Here is a 19,177-nt window from a genome sequence, read left to right as displayed (position 1 = left end):
TTTCCGCCAAGAATATAAGTATATATAAGGTTAAAGGTTACTCATTCACACATCTATTCTTAAAGAACAGTGAATTATATATTTTGTTGTTGTTGTTGTTGTTGTTGTTCCTGGAGCTAATTCTGCAAACAAAGAATATTCGACAGCACTCATCTTGAAAGCACCTCAAGTACATACACAAAACAATTAGACACACTTACAAATTAGGTGTTTCAATTACCTCATTGACTTCTACATCCAATTTTCAGAATATGGTAAGTAATATACTCTCAGACAGTATATTATTATGCTGTATATTATACCTAATCCTCACAATAATCCAAAACAATGGGTGTTTTTATTCTTACTTTACAGATAAAGAAACTGAGACTCATAGAGGATAAATTATGTATCCAGAGATACACAATCAGAACAAGTTGTAGGCCAGAATATTTGCTATGCATTCTTCTCTTTCCTCTGTTCCATCAGTTGCCCACAGAGACCAGGTATGGTCCACTGTGTGTCTGCCTGCTCCCAGGGCACAGCCTTCTAAAATGAATCCATCTGCCCTGGCCTAAGGGAAATGTGACCACTAGTAAACCTGCTCCAGGAGAAGGGTTGTTAGAGAGGGTGTCCCATAGGACATGCTGTTTTTCATTCTTAGCAACCAGAGGGTTCCTGCCACAGGGCAAAGCCCAGCTTCTTATGCTGAAGAAAAGGCAGTGTGAGCCTGAGACCTGCCATTAGTATGAACCTCTTAAACACTGACAGTCTTTCTTTCCATCTTTCTGACCCAAAAGGAAAGGGGAAGGATGCTGCTGTCATTTCATTAAGCTTAGAGCCACATTCCAGGTCCTCTCCAGCATTCTTCCTGTGGTTCCTGCATAGACCCGCAAATGATGCTGCTCCAGGTCGCTTGTGGACATTCAATATTATTTATGGCCCAGTAGGAGGCAGCATGGGCCAAGAGTTAGGTGTAAGGGCTGTGGGCTCTGGAGTTAATGCATCTGGATTGAATGCTCAGAGCCTCCGGCTTCTTAAAAATAAATAAAGCAGACAATAATATTTCCCCTTCCATTGACTTGTTAGTGATTAGTGATTAGGGAGGGTCAGATAACATAGTGCTTGTAACTCAACATAACAGATAGTAAGTGTTTAATAAATATTAGCAATTCTATCCTAAATGAGGGACAATCCACTGAGTGATAAATTTGCCTGCAGTGGATTTCATTTAAATGATGATAAAAAGGAGTATATAAAAAGTGAAACAGTTACAGAGAGAAAGAAAATGGATAGGTAAAAAGACCAAGAAATTACCCAGAAATTTTGTTCCTGAATGTCATGGTTTTAATTTTATTACAATATACAAGACTTTTGACAATATATAAGTGTAAGCTTTTCAACAACAACAACAAAAAATCTGCTCCCTTCCATTAAAACTTGTAAATTGCTTTCATTTTAGTAGTGATTCAACAAGAATCAAAGCTGAATAAAATAACAATGACTTTGCAGGCTAAATGATGTAGAAGGTTTATGTAATTATTTCAAACCTTAGGGGAAAATATTAGCAGAAGCCAAAGAATTCTTCACTTTAGTGGAATTAAAATTTGAATCTGATGTAATTAATTGCCTAAACTCTTGTATGTACTATGGCAAGATCGCAAACTGTATCAAAGCATGAAGACTAGAATAAGCATTCTTTATCTGCAACAGGATCCCCTATGATGTTACTACATAATATATAACGTGTAACAGAGATTCTACGTTTGTTTAATGCAGGCTTATCATTTAACATTACATCAAATGTCACCTTGCATGATCTTGTTATCTATACCTTGAAATTTACTAAGTCTGAGAGATATATAACCTGTATTCTTTTAAGATGTCATAGCAAACATTTGACACAATTTGGTATTGTTAGATATATTATTGCCTCATCATCTGCTCAAGAATAACAGCATCCCAAGCCTTCTGGTATCCTCCAGAATATAGTTTTAAGATTAAATTCACACTTCACTCTTCATATATGGCAACTACTGAATTCCCCACAAGCTACAGACATGCCTGGTTACAAGGTCACATGCTTAATTTAGGAAAAATAGATACCTTTTTTTTTAAGTGTCTGTCGGAGTTCTGATAGAGTGTGTGGCTTTAAAACAGAAATTAAGGTTAAAAACAAAGCAAACAAACAAAACAGTGCAGGACTAAAGTAGTAAGATACAATTATACTGCCTATCCCTGCCTCAGATAAAGAAGCCTGACATATTATTAGGAACTTAGTGCCAGAATTTTATGCTATATAATGAAAACAATAATAATGCAACTTTATATATATATATATAATTTTAAAGAGGATCCAGGGCAATTGTGGTGGGAACATTCCTTGGGACTCTAAAAGGAAGAAACAAAGTGTTTCTTGCAGCACAGTAGTTCTTGCCTTGCCAACTCCTGTGCAAATTCCCTGCTCTAAAAATGACTGATCCACAGGGAAGCTAAGCCAGTGTACCTGATGCACACCTGTTGCTCCCAAAGCCCCCAGAGAGTCTCAACTCAACACAGCTTCATTAAGATGTATTCGGTACAATCCAAAAGGGTTACTGATGCAAAGAGGAATTATTCCTGGAGGAACACTCCTTCTGAAAGGTCAACAACTAACTAGTTAGTGAAAATACTTGAAGAGCAATGATGACCTTCAAAGCAGGGATTCTTAACCAGGGGTTCATGGAGACGGGTAAGGAGTCTGGCTTGAAATCTTCGGCAAACATCCAAACGTGTATGTTCAGTTGAATTTGGATGGGAAAGGGGTTCAGAGTATTTCATCATACGTCCAAAGCAATCTGACACCCTTCCTTCACAAAAGCTGGTGATTATGGTTTTATAATAGGACCAAATGACACCCAAATTAAAAAGTTAGTTTGGGGGGTTCTGCTGCCACGATGTCTTCTTTAAACAACTGACGTCCCGGTCCCCCACTCCCGAGCTTCAGTCTGAAGTACATTAGGGCATCACTCACTCTGTAAGACCAAGGTAGCCTCTTCTAAGGTCTGTTTACAGAGTAGTGGGTGGAGGTAGGAGGGCGGGGCGTGATGCGATGCATGTCCCAAAGTATTAGCAAAATCATCTTTCTTTCAGGGAAGGCATCCCCACTGTGTCTAGGGACACAGGCATCAGCGCACCAAGCAGTGAAACCCCAATATGCGTTTTACTTAACAAACCCGCATAGTGCGCATTATGTTCCAAGCGCGGTTCTCTGCTCTTTATCTGTTAACTTGTTTAATTCTAAAGAAAATAAAAATAGAAATAAATAACTCTAAAAGGTGCAGAAAGGAGTGCAAATATCCACAAAGAGGGGGACTTACCACCCCCCCCAGCCGCCTTACAGGGAAACAGCCCTCCTCCTCGTCCCCCCGGCCAACCAGCGCCGGGGAGATTAAATAAAACCCGCGTGGGAAGCGGTTAAAGACTAAAGACGCAGCCGCGCCAGGCGAGTCGTTACCGTCCACCGGGCACTCGCGGTCCGGGTCGTTGCTCATCGCTGCTCCCAACTCCGAGCTGCCCCGGGCGCGGCTCCTGCGGTCTAGGCGGCAGCCGCGGTTGCTGAGGCAATGCCCCCCTTGGGGATCCGCAGGTGCACCCGGCAGCCGCTGGGCGCGAGCCACTACAAAGGGAGGGACCGAGACGCGCTCCGCAGTCCTTTCACTTTGCCATTCGAGGCTCCAGTGTCAGCCTCCTGAAGACCTTGACTCTGTTAATACTTGTGCGACTGACCGCAAGCCACTGACTTGACCCGGGGCCAGGGTCCCTCTGCCCTCTCTGGGAAGCGGCGGGGACAGTGCGTAGGGCTGTGGGTAATTTGCCTGGGCAGGAGGAATAGGCAGGGAGAGCCCCTGCAGCCTCCCTAGGGTAGAGACTGGGCAGGGCAAGCCAGTGAGTCATGGCCTGTGATCTTCCCAGCTTTTTGGAGTAACCACCTCTCAGGGTCTGATCTGGCCTGAGAAGCCCTAAGCTAAATATGACGCCTGCTCCCGGCCACCAGCTCAGGAAACCTATTTCAGGGCATCTGAGGTGAACAGAATCTGCTCCTACCTATTCATTCAGTACTGCCTTGACATTTAAGAGTTCTACAAGCGAATGAATTCCTCTTCCTGGTCAGATTTCAGACTTTTGCCTCTGCATAATTCCAAGTTTACAGAAGGGAAAGCGGGGTAGGCACCTCATTGCTAGGTGGTAATGAGCAAAAGGAGATGGTGAGTTTGAAAGGTGAAATATCTGTTTGGATTTTAAACTAAAATTTTTTCAACACTATTTCTTCCAGCAAACCCCAGGATGTTGGGTGTTAGCCATGTTGCTATTGTAAATTTAAATTTAATCAGTGAGTGCTGCTTTTTTGTCACTTCTCCAACAAGCTTTATGTTTAAAGTTAAGTTCCCTTAGGAGCTTTTAACTTAGGCTGTTGATATGATAGAAGCAATCAGTTAATGCCACTTCAAAGCACATTTATGACAACTACATGAAGGAACTAACTGCATTTGTAATCCAGATCCTTCGACAGGCTGAAAAAAAAATCCTGGTTTACTTTTGCAAGGAGCCTAGCATCATTACTTAGCAGGTGAATTATTTCCTCTGGCTAGCATTATTCAAGTCCGCATCAGTGAAGACAGTGCACGCCTATTCTCACAAATTAGAACTGATTATTCCTAATATGCCTGCAACTAGAATTATTAAAAATATTAAAGTTAAAACCCCACAAATTTTATAGTTTCTGAGACCTCCTCCCCATCTATTCTTTTGTCTCCATTTTCACTAGATAAGGGACTGAGATCTAGGAATAAAAGTATAAACAAGAACGTCAGGAGTTAACCTCTGGTAACTCTATTAAAAAATACTTGACAGTATACATTCTGGAAGTTGTTTTTTGTTTGTTTTGTTTATTTTTATTTACTTATTTTTTAGCATTATAATAAATGTATCCTCTCTAGCACAGAACAGTGATCAGTGTCAGCTGCTGGGAAATTATCTCTCTCTCTGTGTGAGACCAAGCAGGACCAGCTGGGACCACAGACATGTCAAGTTCCACACCTGCACAAGGAATTCTCCTGCTTCCTCACCTCCTTGTCCCAACCAGAGAATGTCATTCAAAATTTCTTAGAGTGAAAACAAGAAACTGCTCTATGAGCTCGCCTCTTACTGGCTTATCTCAATTTCCATATTTATTCCTAAACAAAGGCATTGTATTCTTCAATTACTGGGTACTTCTCTCCTACCAGTTACTAAGGATTTAAAGAAAAATTCTGCCTTCTGAATATCTTAATGCAGTTGAGAGAGACAAGCTTAGAGACAGCTAGCCTTTCTTATATATTTTATGTTCCTTGAAAGATATGGGGCATCGAGGAGCCATAGTTGAGGGCATGGCTAACTCTATTTGAAGGATTAAGAAATGTTTCCAACCAAAAGTGACAGTTTTCACTAATGCTATCATCTTTAAACATGTATTATAAACTGGGCACTGTGCCAAATGCTTTTCATACATTCCCTCTTATAATCCTCATAAGAATGAGAATTATTATTGTTCCCTTTTTACAGATGGACAAACAGAGGCTCAGCTTACACAAACACTGAGGTGAGGAGTTTCGGTGTAGAGTGTAGCTCTTTGTAATCACAAAGCTTGTGCCTAATTTCTACACTGAATTACAATGATTAGCAAAGGCACTTTCCACAATCTGTAGTAAGAGTTTTTTACCAAAACCTTTCAGAAAAGTACATCCTTAGAGAGTATAAATATTTGGAAAATGAATACAAGTTTATTATATTGAGGGGGTTGAGGAAATGAGGTAGAGTACTAGTTTTTCAGGCAGAGGCACCAACATGGGCAAAGTGTTAGCATCTGAACCATCATTGGTAATTGGGTCAGTGTTTCCTAGAATGGGTAGTGGGAGCTGGTAGTGTCCAGCAATAAGGGAGGGGAAGGGAGTAGGCCCCAGGTCCTGAAAGACCTATAGACTATGTTTAACGAGACTTTCTCCTATACGTAATGAAGACGCAGAGAAGAGTTTTAATCTGGGGCCAGATGGAAAGAGGCAGTAGCATACAGAAGACGGCCGGAGGCAGGGGTGGCCATATGGTGAAACCAGAACCCAGGAGACCAGCCATAATAATCTAGGTGAGAGATGGCAAGTGCTGCCACCAGGGCAGAGACAGTAAGAACTGTGAGGAGGGACATGCGGTAGGCAGTAAATGGGAAGTGTGCAAAAGCTGTACATGGGCCCCTGTCTGCTTTTCCACTGTTGAAGCCACAACTCAGAATGTCAGGCACCAACCAGGAATAAGGAACTGTTAAATGAATGCATCAACAGGACTCGTGTTGTGACTAGATCTGGAAATGGTGGAAGAGTGTCTAACAGGATATCTCATCTCTTAGTGTTTTCCGGAACTCTCTAATCATTAGACTCACGTAGGGCACTTAACTAAAATTACAGATTCCTGGCACCTTTTCTCTAATTCCTAGGTCTTTGGTGGGAACCTGAAATCTATATTTTTAACAAGCACTATTGATTAATGATGAGAAACTAATTATTAATTTGGGAAATCCTGCTAGATTGATTAAAAAAACCATTAGCCAGGAAGAACAAAAAAGGGTGCTGTGTATGTCAGTGAGATAACATGATGTGATCTGGGGATTTGTATTTCTTCTTCTGTTTTGTTTAGAGACATACCCAGGCATTCATATTTGTATACTACAGGACTTACATTACGATTATTTATGACACTGAAAGAAATATATGTCTATGTTGTAAGTAGTGTGGCTCCCATCTGCTATTAGAACCCCTGGATAATATGCTAAATTTTCTGGAAAACCTGCCATTGGCTTGTGCTTTGGGTTTGATCAGAAAGGCGGTGAAAATATTTCTGGAATGTTACCTCTTGGAATGTGATCAGCAGATCAGTGCTAGTCTCAGAAGTGCTCATAACTGGTCCACAAAAAGATAAAGACAGAAAATGAGGGAATCACTTAGAAACTATAATAGAAACAACCTCAGCACTACTAACATCGTGGACCTGGTGACTGTTGTGGGGGCTGTTCTGTGCATTGTAGGATGTTTAGCAGCCCACTAGATGCCGGTAGCATCCTCCTCTCAGTTTTGACAACCAAAAATGTCTCCAGACACTTATAGATGTCCCCATGAGACAAAATGTTCCTGGTTGAGAACGCCTGCTTTGTAGCAATTTGACAGACGAATTTTATGTCTGTTGTATCTAATATAATATAATTGGGGCTTGCATTGTGTATGCCTTTTTATTTCATTTTTCTAGTAATTTGTTGTTGTCATATTTTACAATTAATTTATGACAGATTAGAAAATTTGGTTCTTCCCCACAGATAGCTTTAACAAAAGGTCATTGTTAAAATACAGAGTAGTTCATAGAAGGAATGCTATGATCTTGGGCTATCCTAAATCTCTCTGCCATAATAATCAAGTCATTACAAGCCAACTTATTAAGAAACTAACCAGATTTTCTTTTTAATGTGTTTGCTCCTGTAGCCCACCATGGAAAACTTGACAGCACTCTCACCATTGCTAAAAAGAAAAAACAGCCAGAACTAGGCTCTCCATCCTCCAGTGAGAGTAAGCTGTTCTTTTGTGTTTCCCAGGACAGGTGAGAACCTGCTGGGGAGGGGGTGGGCCAGCACAGAAACGACTTTAAAATTCTTATGACAGAAAGGCCTAGGTCGGAGGACACAAACTGTCTAGCCACCAGCAGAATTTGGCCTACAAACGGGTTTTATTTGGCTTCCACACTGATTTTTTTCTTTTCTTTTTTTAACACCTATAGCACCTGGTCTTCCTAGGTGGTCTCCCATCCAAGTACTATCCAGGCCCGACCCTGCTTAGCTTCCGAGATCAAATGAGATGGGGCACGTTCCGGGTGGCATGGCCATAGATCAAACTTCTTTTCATAAAAATCCCATTCCTAGTATCTCTTGAAAAATCAGAACCTTTTGGCCACAGTGGCCTGGCTTCTTTCACTGTCTTAATCAGCTGAAACTGAAAAGCAGCTACTATCCTTAGCCCTCTTCTTCTGTCCCCTGACGCAGCCCACTTCCTGGCGCGTGTAGGCATGTGGTTGGCAGTGCCTGGCCTATGTCTGCAAAGCAATTAACCTGGATATTTGGAGAAATGAAGAGAACAGAGAATTTGACTTTTGAGGGTAGAAAAAGATGGGGCCAGGGACTCCCCAAGCCTGGAGGCATGTCAGAGGTTCAAATGGTCGCAGTAACTAGGTTCTGGCCCAGGTTCTGGGCCATAGAGATAGGCAGGCTTCAAAAAGGGCTGGCAGTGTAGGCACTTCTATAGATGGGTACAGATGCCTATGCCTTATCTTTCTGACTATTCCACTGGAAGCTGAGCCACAATGATGCTAGTCTGCCAGGGCAGTGATGACCCTTACTAGCTGGTGTGCAGGACTCTCTCCCACCACCAATTACTTGGTCTTATAAAACTTAAGAATCTCCTGCTAGACAATGCCTAACCAACCTGGCAAGTGAGTGCTCGAGCCGAACATAATGGGCCTTAGGAGAAAAAGTAACTGTGATAGTGATTGTGTGCTGAGTGCCAGGGAGCAATTGCCATCCGTTAGAGAAACACTTAGTATCTGCTGCGTGCAGGCTCTAAGGCTACAAAGACAGATCAGGCAAATCGGTGGTCTTTGCTCTGCAATGCTCTCAACTGAGGGATGGAGACAAATGTATAAAAAGGTTATTAGGACACACTGGGTAAATGCTGTTTCAGAGGGGAGAATTAACTGCTGGAGCAGCCAAAGCATAAGTAACTTAGCCTCTGCTTGGAGAAATTGGACTTCTCAGAAGAGATGGCATTCAGCTGGGCTTAGAAAATGAGGCAGAGTTTACCAAATGAAGAAAAAAAGTCATTAGCCAGAGGAAATGGCTCGTGTAAATCCAGAAGCCTAGAGGCTCGCTGAAGTGAGCAGCAGTTTCAGGTGGCGAGAACAGAGGTGGGTGAAGGAGTGGTGGGATCTGAGAAGGAGGTTGGGGTGAAGGAATGTCTTCGAGTCAAGGTGTTCAGACTTGAGCTTACAGGTTGAATATTGACTCAGCAGAGGTATGACATTATCAACTTCGTTTCTAAGGAAGTCAAATCTGGTGACACATTAAAGATAGACTAGGCAAGAAGAACTGAAGGCAGGCCAGTTCTGAGGCTCTGTATAAACTTGAACTTAGTAAGGCAGTAGGGGGTCATTTTCTAGAAAGTTCAAGACTTGCATTAAACGTGGAGGTGAGATAGAAGGAGTTGAGGATGACTCAACTTTCTGACTTGGGAGACAGGGTAGATGATAAAACTGTCAACAAAAATAAAAAATAAAGAGCTAAAAGCATTTTTAAGGAGGATACATAAATAATGAGTAGTTTAGGATAAATCTAAAATAACCGTGGGGCCTCAAGTAGACTTATGCAAAAGATGCTTAAAAATAAAAGTACTGGAGTTTCAAACAGAATGAAAATGAGATATTAGGACAGAGATTTCACAAATGATTGATGGAGCCACATGACAGGGTTACTCGGGAGTGAGCTGGCATCTGGAAAGCACTTAACAACACATAGCACATAGGAAATTCACAAGAAATATAAACATTTATTGTTTTTATTCCACACCTTCTGTCATAATAGTACTGTTTATAGCTTACCCACAAAGCACCTCTTTGTTAAAATACCAAATTCCACGGCTAAAACTGGGGATTCTGATAGAGTTGGTCTGAGGTGAGGCCCAAAAGACTCCATTTTGGACAAGCACCTCTTCTTTCCAGGTAATTCTGGTGCAAATAAGCACAAGGAAAACACTTCCAGAATTATCATTCTGTAAGATTAAGCCCACCAAGCTATCTGTGCCTTGTTCCCAGCTCTGCCCCCACGTGGGAGGGTCAAGATGGTTATGAGGTCTCTTGAGGCCCTCATAAGAGTATGCAATGAGAAGAAAAAAGGCTGCCAATTAGAGCTAATTGCGAATATTTTTAAAACAACTTTTGCTTTTAAAAACCCTTGACTGTCAAACTACTTTCACCCAAATTAGTCATTTGTCTGCCTTAATTGCTACTGGTATTTTCTTGGGGCTGGGGGTGGTAGGGTGGGGGAAGGGGATTGAAAAGAGATACATATGTATTTGTAGGACTAATTTTCATGGACATGAAGCAAGTTTTTAATATATTTATAGCACAGTCATTACTGTGCATGCTGGTTTCAAACCTGACGTAAAAAAAAAAAAAACAAGAAATGTAAGAAATGTAAATAGGCTCAGCAAACCAAACATTTTCTTCCAATTGGGTAGTGGTTCTAAAATTTTAACTTGTATACTCAGCACAAGGGATGGTTATTTATTTTCCTAAATAAAGGTAATAGAAAAATGACTGGAGGTGAAATCAGATTCCTCCTGGCAACTCTATGTAAAGAAGGATAATTGAAAAGGAGAGGCCAGGTGTCAGGTCTCCTGTATGCAATGCAAATGAAGCTCACTTGCTCAGTTTTCTTCTGGGCAATTTTTAGTTAACTTAATGTGAGAGCTGGCTTTTAAGTTATTCCTGTGTGGCATGGGGGTGTCCAGGTCCTCCTGCTGAGGAAAAGCAGTGGCCTAGAGGGTCAACTTCTGTTGTCCCCAGACCCAGAGCAGATTCGTAATTACTTATCAGGGTTCTCTGTGTTATGTATTTAAAACATTTTAGCTTTGCTGTTTAAAAGGCTTCCACAATCATTGACCTGAGGTTGCAAATGGGCTATCTGAAGGCAGAATTGGCCCACGGAGGTATTTTCTTTGGCCCGAATATTGTTTTTAAAATTTCTAAATAGTTGCCATTTTTTTTTCTTAATTGAGAGTTTTCACATTAAATTCAGATTTCAACTTCTTAAAAAAATACGGGGTCATGACCCATATTCCTGCATGATTACAATGAGGAGCCAAGTACTCCTTTTAAATAGGAAATGTATTCTCTGACTTAATAGCTTTGGGTCTAAATTTCTTCATCTGAAAAATAGTGGTAATAATTATGCCTGGCTTATATAATTGTGATGAGCAAAGGAGCTAATATATATAAAACACTTAGTGCCTGGGATATAATAAGTAAGTGTCACGGACTCCACCCAGTCCAGTTTATTAAAATGCCTATCAGGCCCTCATATGCATTTGCCTTTGTGACCCTTGCTATAAGCCATGCAAAGATAGTAGATACAGAAATTTCTGAAAAGGAAAGGAAATTGAAGGGAGCCAGCATCTCCTTCCTGAAACTGCTGCCTCCGTCCCCATCCCTGGGAATTTAAGATCTGAGGAGGACCAAGACTCAACCACTGAGGAAAAGATGTAAAGAGGCCAAATGTGTAATACATTACAGACCTTGGAACACTTTCACTGTTAAACTCTGTAGTGTAAGTTTGAAGCTTTGGGATTTTCCCTTTTGTTTATTCTGTATCTCTTCTCTTGTGGGCATGAATAATAAAAGTCCTTAGAAAACCTCCAACTATTTTGGATGTGTTTAAGAGGAAGTAAATAAAAGGTTCAAGACAAGATTGTGCCCTTGAAAAACTCTTAGTAAGAATAGTCATGTGGCATCAAACATGTGAAAGGAGCCGGGGCCTGAGCACCCGACCCAGGGGAGAAGGGCCTGGTGGAAGAGGTATGCACCAGCACGGGTGACATTGCTTTGTCACCAAGGTTTGACCTGTGTGACTGTGCTGGGTATTTTCCACTTATCTCCCTGTCTCCACACTTCACTGCCCTGCTCTATGCCCCAGGGAGGCTGACCTGTAAGGACTGTCTCATTGGGCTTCCTTCTCTTCTGGTGTCCAGTGGGTTCAGCCAACGAGGGAGGGGCTTTGGCGGGAGATCAAAGAGAGAGGGCACACATGAGTTTCCTATGTTCCCTCCTCATTGGTTTACTGCAGGCTGTTTGTGTCTCCCTACCAATGACCCATGTGGCTCCAGCCACATGGCCCTCCCCCAACAGCTAATCTCTGAGTTCCAGTACCTTTTCTCCTGAGTTCCCTCCTCAGGCAGTTCAAAGGCTGACAAAGGATCCCCACTGTTGCCAGCTCAAGGATACTACGGCATCCTTCACTGGTTTCCCTAATATCTGCTGGCACCATGACAACAATCCCTTTATTAAACTCGCAGTTGCTCTAGTGTAAATGTGGCATTGGCTTCTTGCCAAGACCCTGACTAGTAAACCTGTCTACTTTGTAATACTCATTACCACCTATATCTTGCTTTTAAGACCAGGCCTTTCATATTTTTCAGAACCTTGTCCTTTGAGGTAAGTTATTGGAGATGATTCCATCATTATCTGATAAGCAATGCTCAGTCAGTTGTAAGGGGTAAATTAAGTAATGTGTTAAAATATTTAATGTTAACAGTAAATTAAAATAATAATATTAATCTGTATAAACTTTTGTCTACCATTACCTTGAAGTAATGAGGAAAAAAAAAGGCCCATCAATGGATGAACAGATAAGGTAAATGCGATATACAATGGAATATTATTCAGCCACAAAAAGAATGAAATTTTGCCATTTACAACAACATGGATGCATATCCTTGAGGATATTAGGCCAAGTGAAATAAGTCACACAGGAAAAGATAAATACCATATGATCTCACTTATATGTGGACTCTAAAACAATAAAATATAAAACAACAAACAAAAAACTCCGAGGTTCACGTATACAGAGAACAGACTGGTGGTTGTCTGGGCAAAATGGGTGAAAAAGTCAGGTGCAAATCTCTAGTTATAAAATGAGTAAGTCATGATATAATACACAGCACGCTGACTTAGTTAATAACCTTGCATTTCATATTTGAGGGTGTCTGGGAAAGTGGATCTTGAAGGTTCTCAACCCAAGAAAAAAAAATGTTTGTAACTATGAATAGTGACAGATGTTGGAAGGACTATTGGAGTGATGACTTTGCAATATATACAGATATTGTATTATTATGTTGTATACCTGAAATGAATATAATGTTATGTCAATTGTACCTCAATTAAAAAAAAAAAAGGAAAAAGAAAAAAATGCCTCAGTGCATGTGCTTCCCTTACTGCCTTGGGCCACAGGACTCTGACAGCAGCCCCCTCCCCCCACACCCTAAACTATGGAGTGCACATATTTGGGTTTTCAAGTATAAGGGAGAGTTTCTACATAGTTGAAAGTAAAGGAACATATACATCAAAGGAGAGAATAAACTTGCTAGTGAAGGAGCAGAGCTGCATTGTCCACTATGGTAGCCACAGGCCACATGTGGCTTCAGAGCAGCTGAAATGTGGCTGTTCACTGAGATGTGTCTCCAAGGGATGCCTGGATGTAATTCTCTGCTTCACAAAAGTCAGCTGTGCTTGCGTCCTGTAAAATCGTTAATCAAAGGACAAGAACGGGCATCATATTTAATGAAGAAGAAGAAATGAGAGGGAGGCAAGAGTAAATAATTTGCTAAGGTAAGAAAGTAAATATGTCAAGGGTAGAGAAACCTAAAGGGAAGATGGAGAATTCTGAAAATTATGGTTGAGAAACAGCTTAGTAATTAAATCAACACTTAGTCAACCTACCTAATTATTGTGACATATAGAAGGTGCTTAACACTCAGGATTTTTAAAAAATCAAGTTGTGCATTTTGTAAATTCCTCTTAAATTAGTAGGTGGAATCACATAACTGAGAGAGTTTATCCAATTCAACGAAGGGGAAACTGAGGATTAGGGAGGTGAAGTGACAAAGTCACAAAGTTAATTAGAGTCAGGACCAAAATTAAGATCCAGGTATTTGAATTCTTGATCACTTTTTTTTTTCCCCAAACAGATTAAGACAGACAAAGAGCCAGGAGCAGCCAGCCATTCACCTACAGAAACTTAAATTTCTAGAAAACCAGGAAGCTCATCCCTTAGAGAGTTTGGAGTTCCATTTAACTTCTTGATGTTATCATTAAGTACCTTACACATACAAATTAGGTTACTAGAATCAGATTCTCTATCAGTTAGAGTCTGTCTGCAGAGTCATTAGCAATAAGAGCCGGTGATGGGATATGGGAAAGGTAGTGAGATGAGCTACGCCCCACATCTATTATCAGAGCAGGCTCAGGCTCAGCTCCAGCTGGGCAGGCTCATGTACCAGGAGGAACTCTGTCATGTTCCCTGAGCTATGAAATTTTTTGTCCATCCCCAGGCACCCAAAGTCTTCCATTTGCACTTTCCCTTGGCTTTTCTCTGTGCTTCTCCGTCATTGCTGAGTCTGCGATCACACAAAATCAACAAACATGCCGATCAATGCATCTCTTGCCAATCACAGTGCTGGTGTATTTGTATAGTTTGGGATGTAATCACCTGATTGAGGGCTATTTCTTCACCAGCATCTAAGCTCTCATGGGCCGGGCTCACATAGGTTTTTCATTCACCACTGCTCACAAGTCCTAGCAGGTTATGGGCATAGAGGAGGCTTTCTGTAAGCACTTACTGAGAGAATGGGTGACCTCACCTTCACAGAAAAAAAGAAGTCATCAGACAGAGGTTCCTCACTTTTCCCATCAACCTACAAATTTGCCTGAAACTTTTCCACTTTTTTCTCCCTTCCCTCCTGTTACAGTATAAAAATCATTGCTCCTAGCTCTGGGTGATCCCTCTACTTGTATTCTGGGTTACAGCATTTCTACCTTTTCATAAATCTTGCTACTGACTAGTCCCAGTCCAGTCTGTATCTTCAAACTTTCCCATTCTATTGGCTCCTTCCCATTAGAATGTAAAAGCACTCATGGCTCTATCACTTTTTTTAAAAAAAATCTTACATGTAATGACTGATTTCACAATTATTAAGCTAACGTACTCCTTTCTAATTTGGAGGAATATTTAATTTCTCATTTAACAATCGCTAACCCACCATGATTTTTCCTGAAGATGTCCCCACTTGTAAGATAAGAAATGGAAGGAGGCCTTGAAATAGGGCTTGGGACACTTAGGAGCAGAGGCTTCCATTGTGTTTGAGTTATCTGGATATGCAGGGAGGGATGGATGGAGAGATGGGCCTATACTAAGAAGAGATGGAAAGACAGACCAGAACACCCCGCCCTCCCAGGACACATCTCTGGCACATGTAGGCCTTTGCTGGGGACAGGGTCGTGCACATGTGTATGGACTGGCGAGCTGTGCGAGGGGGAACTTGGGTTGTGGAGCCTGGCACTGTTCTTCCTCTGCAGCTCAGAGTGTATCACCCTCTGCGCGCATGTGGCAAGTGATGGGGCAGCAGTGGCTCTACCACGTTTTAAAGAAAGCTTTTTCAAGCTACCATCTTTTCTCACTTGTTTTACTGGTAAACTTGTCCACATTCACTGTTTTTGTTTCCTCACCACTTATCAATCACTCTTCGGGTACCTTGCACTTCATAGGACATTGTTTTTCCCAAAGTCACCAATGACCTCATCACCAAACCCAACTACTTATAAGTACTTCCTTAACTTCATGTCTCAACAATATTTTAGTATTGTGACTAAGAGCTGTGTGGGGGGATGAGAGAGTGTAAAAGGTTAGGTGTGAGGGGTGGGGAGTCGAGGGGTAGGGGATCTGGGGAGGAATCCCTAACCCCTGCATTATGCAAGGGTCAATTGTGTTTAAAAGTATAGTCCAAGAAAACGGTATGGAGATTCCTCAAAAAATTAAAAATAGAACTATCTTATGACCCAGCAATTCCATTTTTGGATATTTACCCAAATAAATCCAAAACACTAATTTGAAAAGATATATACATTCCTATGTTCACTGCAGTACTATTTACAATAGCCAAAATATGGAAGCAAACTAAGTGTCCATCAAGGGATGATCAGATAAAGAAAATGTGTTATACATATGCAGTGGAATATTACTCAGCCATAAACAAGAATTAAATCTTACCATTTGCGACAACATGGGTAGATCTAAAGAGTATTAGGCTAAGTGAAATAAGTCAGACAGAGAAAGATAAATACCATATGATTTCACTTATATGTGGATCCAAAAAACAAAATAAATGAACAAACAAAACAGAAACAGACTCATAGATATTGAGAACAAACTGATGGTTGCCAGATGGGAGGGAGATTGGGAGGCTGGGTGAAAAAATAAAAAGGTGAAAGAATTAAGAAGTACACTTTGGCAGTTACAAAATAGTCATAAGGATATAAAGTACAGCCTAGGGAATATGGTTAATAACACTGTAATAACTACGTATGATACTAGACTTATCAGAGGGATCACTTTGTAAGTTATATAAATTTATAACCACTATGCTGTACACCTGAAACTAATATAATATTGAATGTCAACTGTTAATTGAAAAAAATTTTTTTTAAGTTTTTTAAACATATAATCCAAAAAAATACCCCAGAGGGAAAAAAAATTCTGCAGTCTACATACTGAAAGGCCCACCATGTGCCCAAGACTGTCAACTGCAAGCCATAACCTAGAAAAGTTTTAGACTTTAAGAGATAAAGAAAAAATAACATGAGCCTCTTGGTAAAATAACCAAGTCATTTGCAAAAGACAAAAAATTGAGTTTCCATCAGACTTCTGAACAGCAACACACAAAGCAAAAAAAAAAAAAGCAATATTTTTTTGAAATTCAAAGAAAGTATGAACCAAAGATTTTTTTAAAAAATCCAGTTAAACTTGGAGAATCAAAGTTATTAAACAAAAATAAAATTTAAGCTTGTAGGTACTTAAGGAATACTATACTCAAAAGTTCTTGAAAAACTCTATTAGGAGACGACCAAGAGATAACTTGGAAAAAATGTTGTCTAAATTTTTAATACATTATATACATATATAAATATACATATATTACATACATATTTGTAGATCTAAGACAAAAATAAAGGTGGTGGTAACAGTGGGAGTTTGAGAATGTTCTATGTTCTGATAAAGTTGAAACAGCACAACAAAAAAAACGGGAGAAGGGACGGAGAAAGGAGAAAGCGGAATAAGCTCATGGATTGTCACATAGGTAATAGGTGAGATACAAAAGATGTCACTGAAAGATGAAAATTAAATAGTATAACCCTAAGTAAGGAAAAGGGAAAATTTGAAGATATAAAAGGTATTAATATATAGGATAATATTAGAACAAAAATACAAACCCTTTCTAAACACCAAAAAATAATTTTTTAAAGCAAAAGCCAAACACTTGGAGAAAAAAAAAATAAAACAAAAATAAATAACAAAATATACACAGTGTCAAGTGGACAAAACATAAGAGTGACCTTAAAACACTAAAAAATAACATTAATATAGATCTTATGGAGACTTATTAGTCTTCACCCCCTAATCATTGAAAATATACCTTCCTAGGCACATGTGGAAAATCTGATATGCTAGTTTACAAATAAAGCACAATAAATTCTGCAAAGTAAAAAGAATATGAACAGCATTCTCTAATCAAACTGTAGTAAAACTAGAAATAAATTATAACATTGAAAAAGAACAAAGCAGACACCCTAATCCAGAAATGAAAAATCTCTATAAATAACTCCTGTAATACAAATCAAAATTAGGATTTCTAAATAAAATAGATAATGAAAACAATAGCTCCATAGTGCTAGGTGAAGATAATAATGATAGTTAATAACAGCAATGATAAGTTTATCTATTTATTTACTACCTATTGACTACTTAGTACTTGATATGTGAGCCAGAAGTTTTTTCATATATTTAATTTAGTTCCATACATATATATACATAAACAGTGATCACACAGAAACATGTATTAGTGATCATGTATTAGTTGGCTTGGCATGCCATAACGAAGTACCACAGACAGTCGAAATTTATTCCTTTACTATTATGGAGGCAGGAAGTCTGAGGGTAAGATGTCAGCAGGGTTGACTTCTTCTGAGGTCCCTCTCCTTGCTTATAGGTGATCGTCTCCTTTAACTGTGTTTACATGGTCTTCCCTCTGTGTGTGACTGTGTCCTACTTTCCTCTTATAAGTATACCAGTTACATCAGATTAGGATCCACCCATATACACTCATTTGACTTTAGTGACCACTTGAAGGCCCCATCTCCAAATACAGTCACATTCTTAGGTATTGGGGGTTAGGGCTTCAATATATGAATTTTGGGGGGAAACACAATTTAGCCCATAACAGATTATAAGCACTTTTTGGTTTCTTTCTTTCCTTGTTTTCTTTATCTTTTCTTCTTAATTCCCTACTGTTTTTCATTACCACATCCTCACATAGCTCTCTTCTCCCCCATGGTAATCTATGCATGCATATTTCCATTTCCATGTTATTTTTCCAGCTCATATTGACTATAAACACACATACACATTAATTTATACACATGCAAGCATACATATAGAAGGGCTTTTAAAATGTACCAAAATGACATGTATTATTCATCCGTTTCTGCATTTTATTTTTCTTCCTTAACCTTACCTCATGAAAACATCTCCATGAAAAACTCCCATTCATTCCGAGGGCTGTGCAATATTCCAGGGCGTAAATGTTTCAAATCATTTATATGTTCCCCTGATAGTTTTCTGGGCACTAGAAATAATGCTGGACAAACACCTGAGTGCACACGTCCTTGTGCACTGGTGCTTTTATTTCTATGGGATAGATTCCAGAAGCGGGGTTTCCGGTTTAAAGACTGCACTTAGTTTTAATTTCAATAGATGCTGCGCACTGATTTCCAAAATGGCTATAACACCACATCCCCCATGAGGCAGGAATATTATCTTCCTTTTAAAGCTCAAGAAGTTAATGTGCAGAGGTCAATACTGTGCTCGAGCTCATCAATGGCAGAGCTGAGAACCAAACTACACCTGTCTGGCTTCTAAACCAGTGCTTCTTACACTCTAATACGAAGCCTCCCAAAGTGACTGGCACCTGTCCTCAGCAACCAGGTAGGTGTATTTCAAGGCACAAAGCTGTTTCTCTCCCTGATCCTCCTGTCCAATCAGCTGGAAATGCCCTCATTGTGGCCTGCTGGGGCACAGCTGTACTATTTACAACATATAACAGCCTCTCATAAAAGCATAATGGTGTACATTTTGTAAGAATAATGATACTCCAGGAGCAGAAGTGGCTACTAGAGATTGATGTCACTAAATTTTATCTGAGAAGTCACAGGAAATTGCTAGTACAATGAGAAACATGGAGACTCTTCTACCTGAAGACACATGTTACCC

The 19,177-nt window shown here is 40.0% G+C and overlaps 1 protein-coding gene and 1 pseudogene across 3 annotated transcripts in view; both read right to left on the bottom strand.

The window, feature by feature from the left end:
• GADL1 (glutamate decarboxylase like 1) overlaps window positions 1-18,581 on the bottom strand; it is a 166,355-nt gene extending 147,774 nt beyond the window's left edge. Inside the window, exon 1 of one of the 3 annotated variants that reach the window (XM_039843478.1) lies at window positions 18,423-18,581. Coding sequence is in view for 1 of the 3 variants with exons in the window: in XM_039843476.1 (XP_039699410.1) it covers window positions 3,476-3,512 (37 nt within the window). In the remaining 2 variants the exon portion in view is untranslated. Of the gene's footprint in view, window positions 1-2,085; window positions 2,107-3,475; window positions 3,876-18,422 lie in introns of those variants that run through there. The other 2 variants (XM_039843476.1, XM_039843479.1) reach the window with 2 other exon arrangements.
• LOC120586910 (uncharacterized) lies at window positions 7,804-7,922 on the bottom strand (annotated as a pseudogene).
• Window positions 18,582-19,177: the final 596 nt, after the last annotated feature.

This window comes from Pteropus medius, unplaced genomic scaffold (genome assembly GCF_902729225.1).
Source record: "Pteropus medius unplaced genomic scaffold, Ma_sr-lr_union100, whole genome shotgun sequence".
NCBI lineage: Eukaryota > Metazoa > Chordata > Mammalia > Chiroptera > Pteropodidae > Pteropus > Pteropus medius.
The sequence above is the reverse complement of the archived record's forward strand: the minus strand, read 5'-3'. Positions and strand labels throughout refer to the sequence as shown.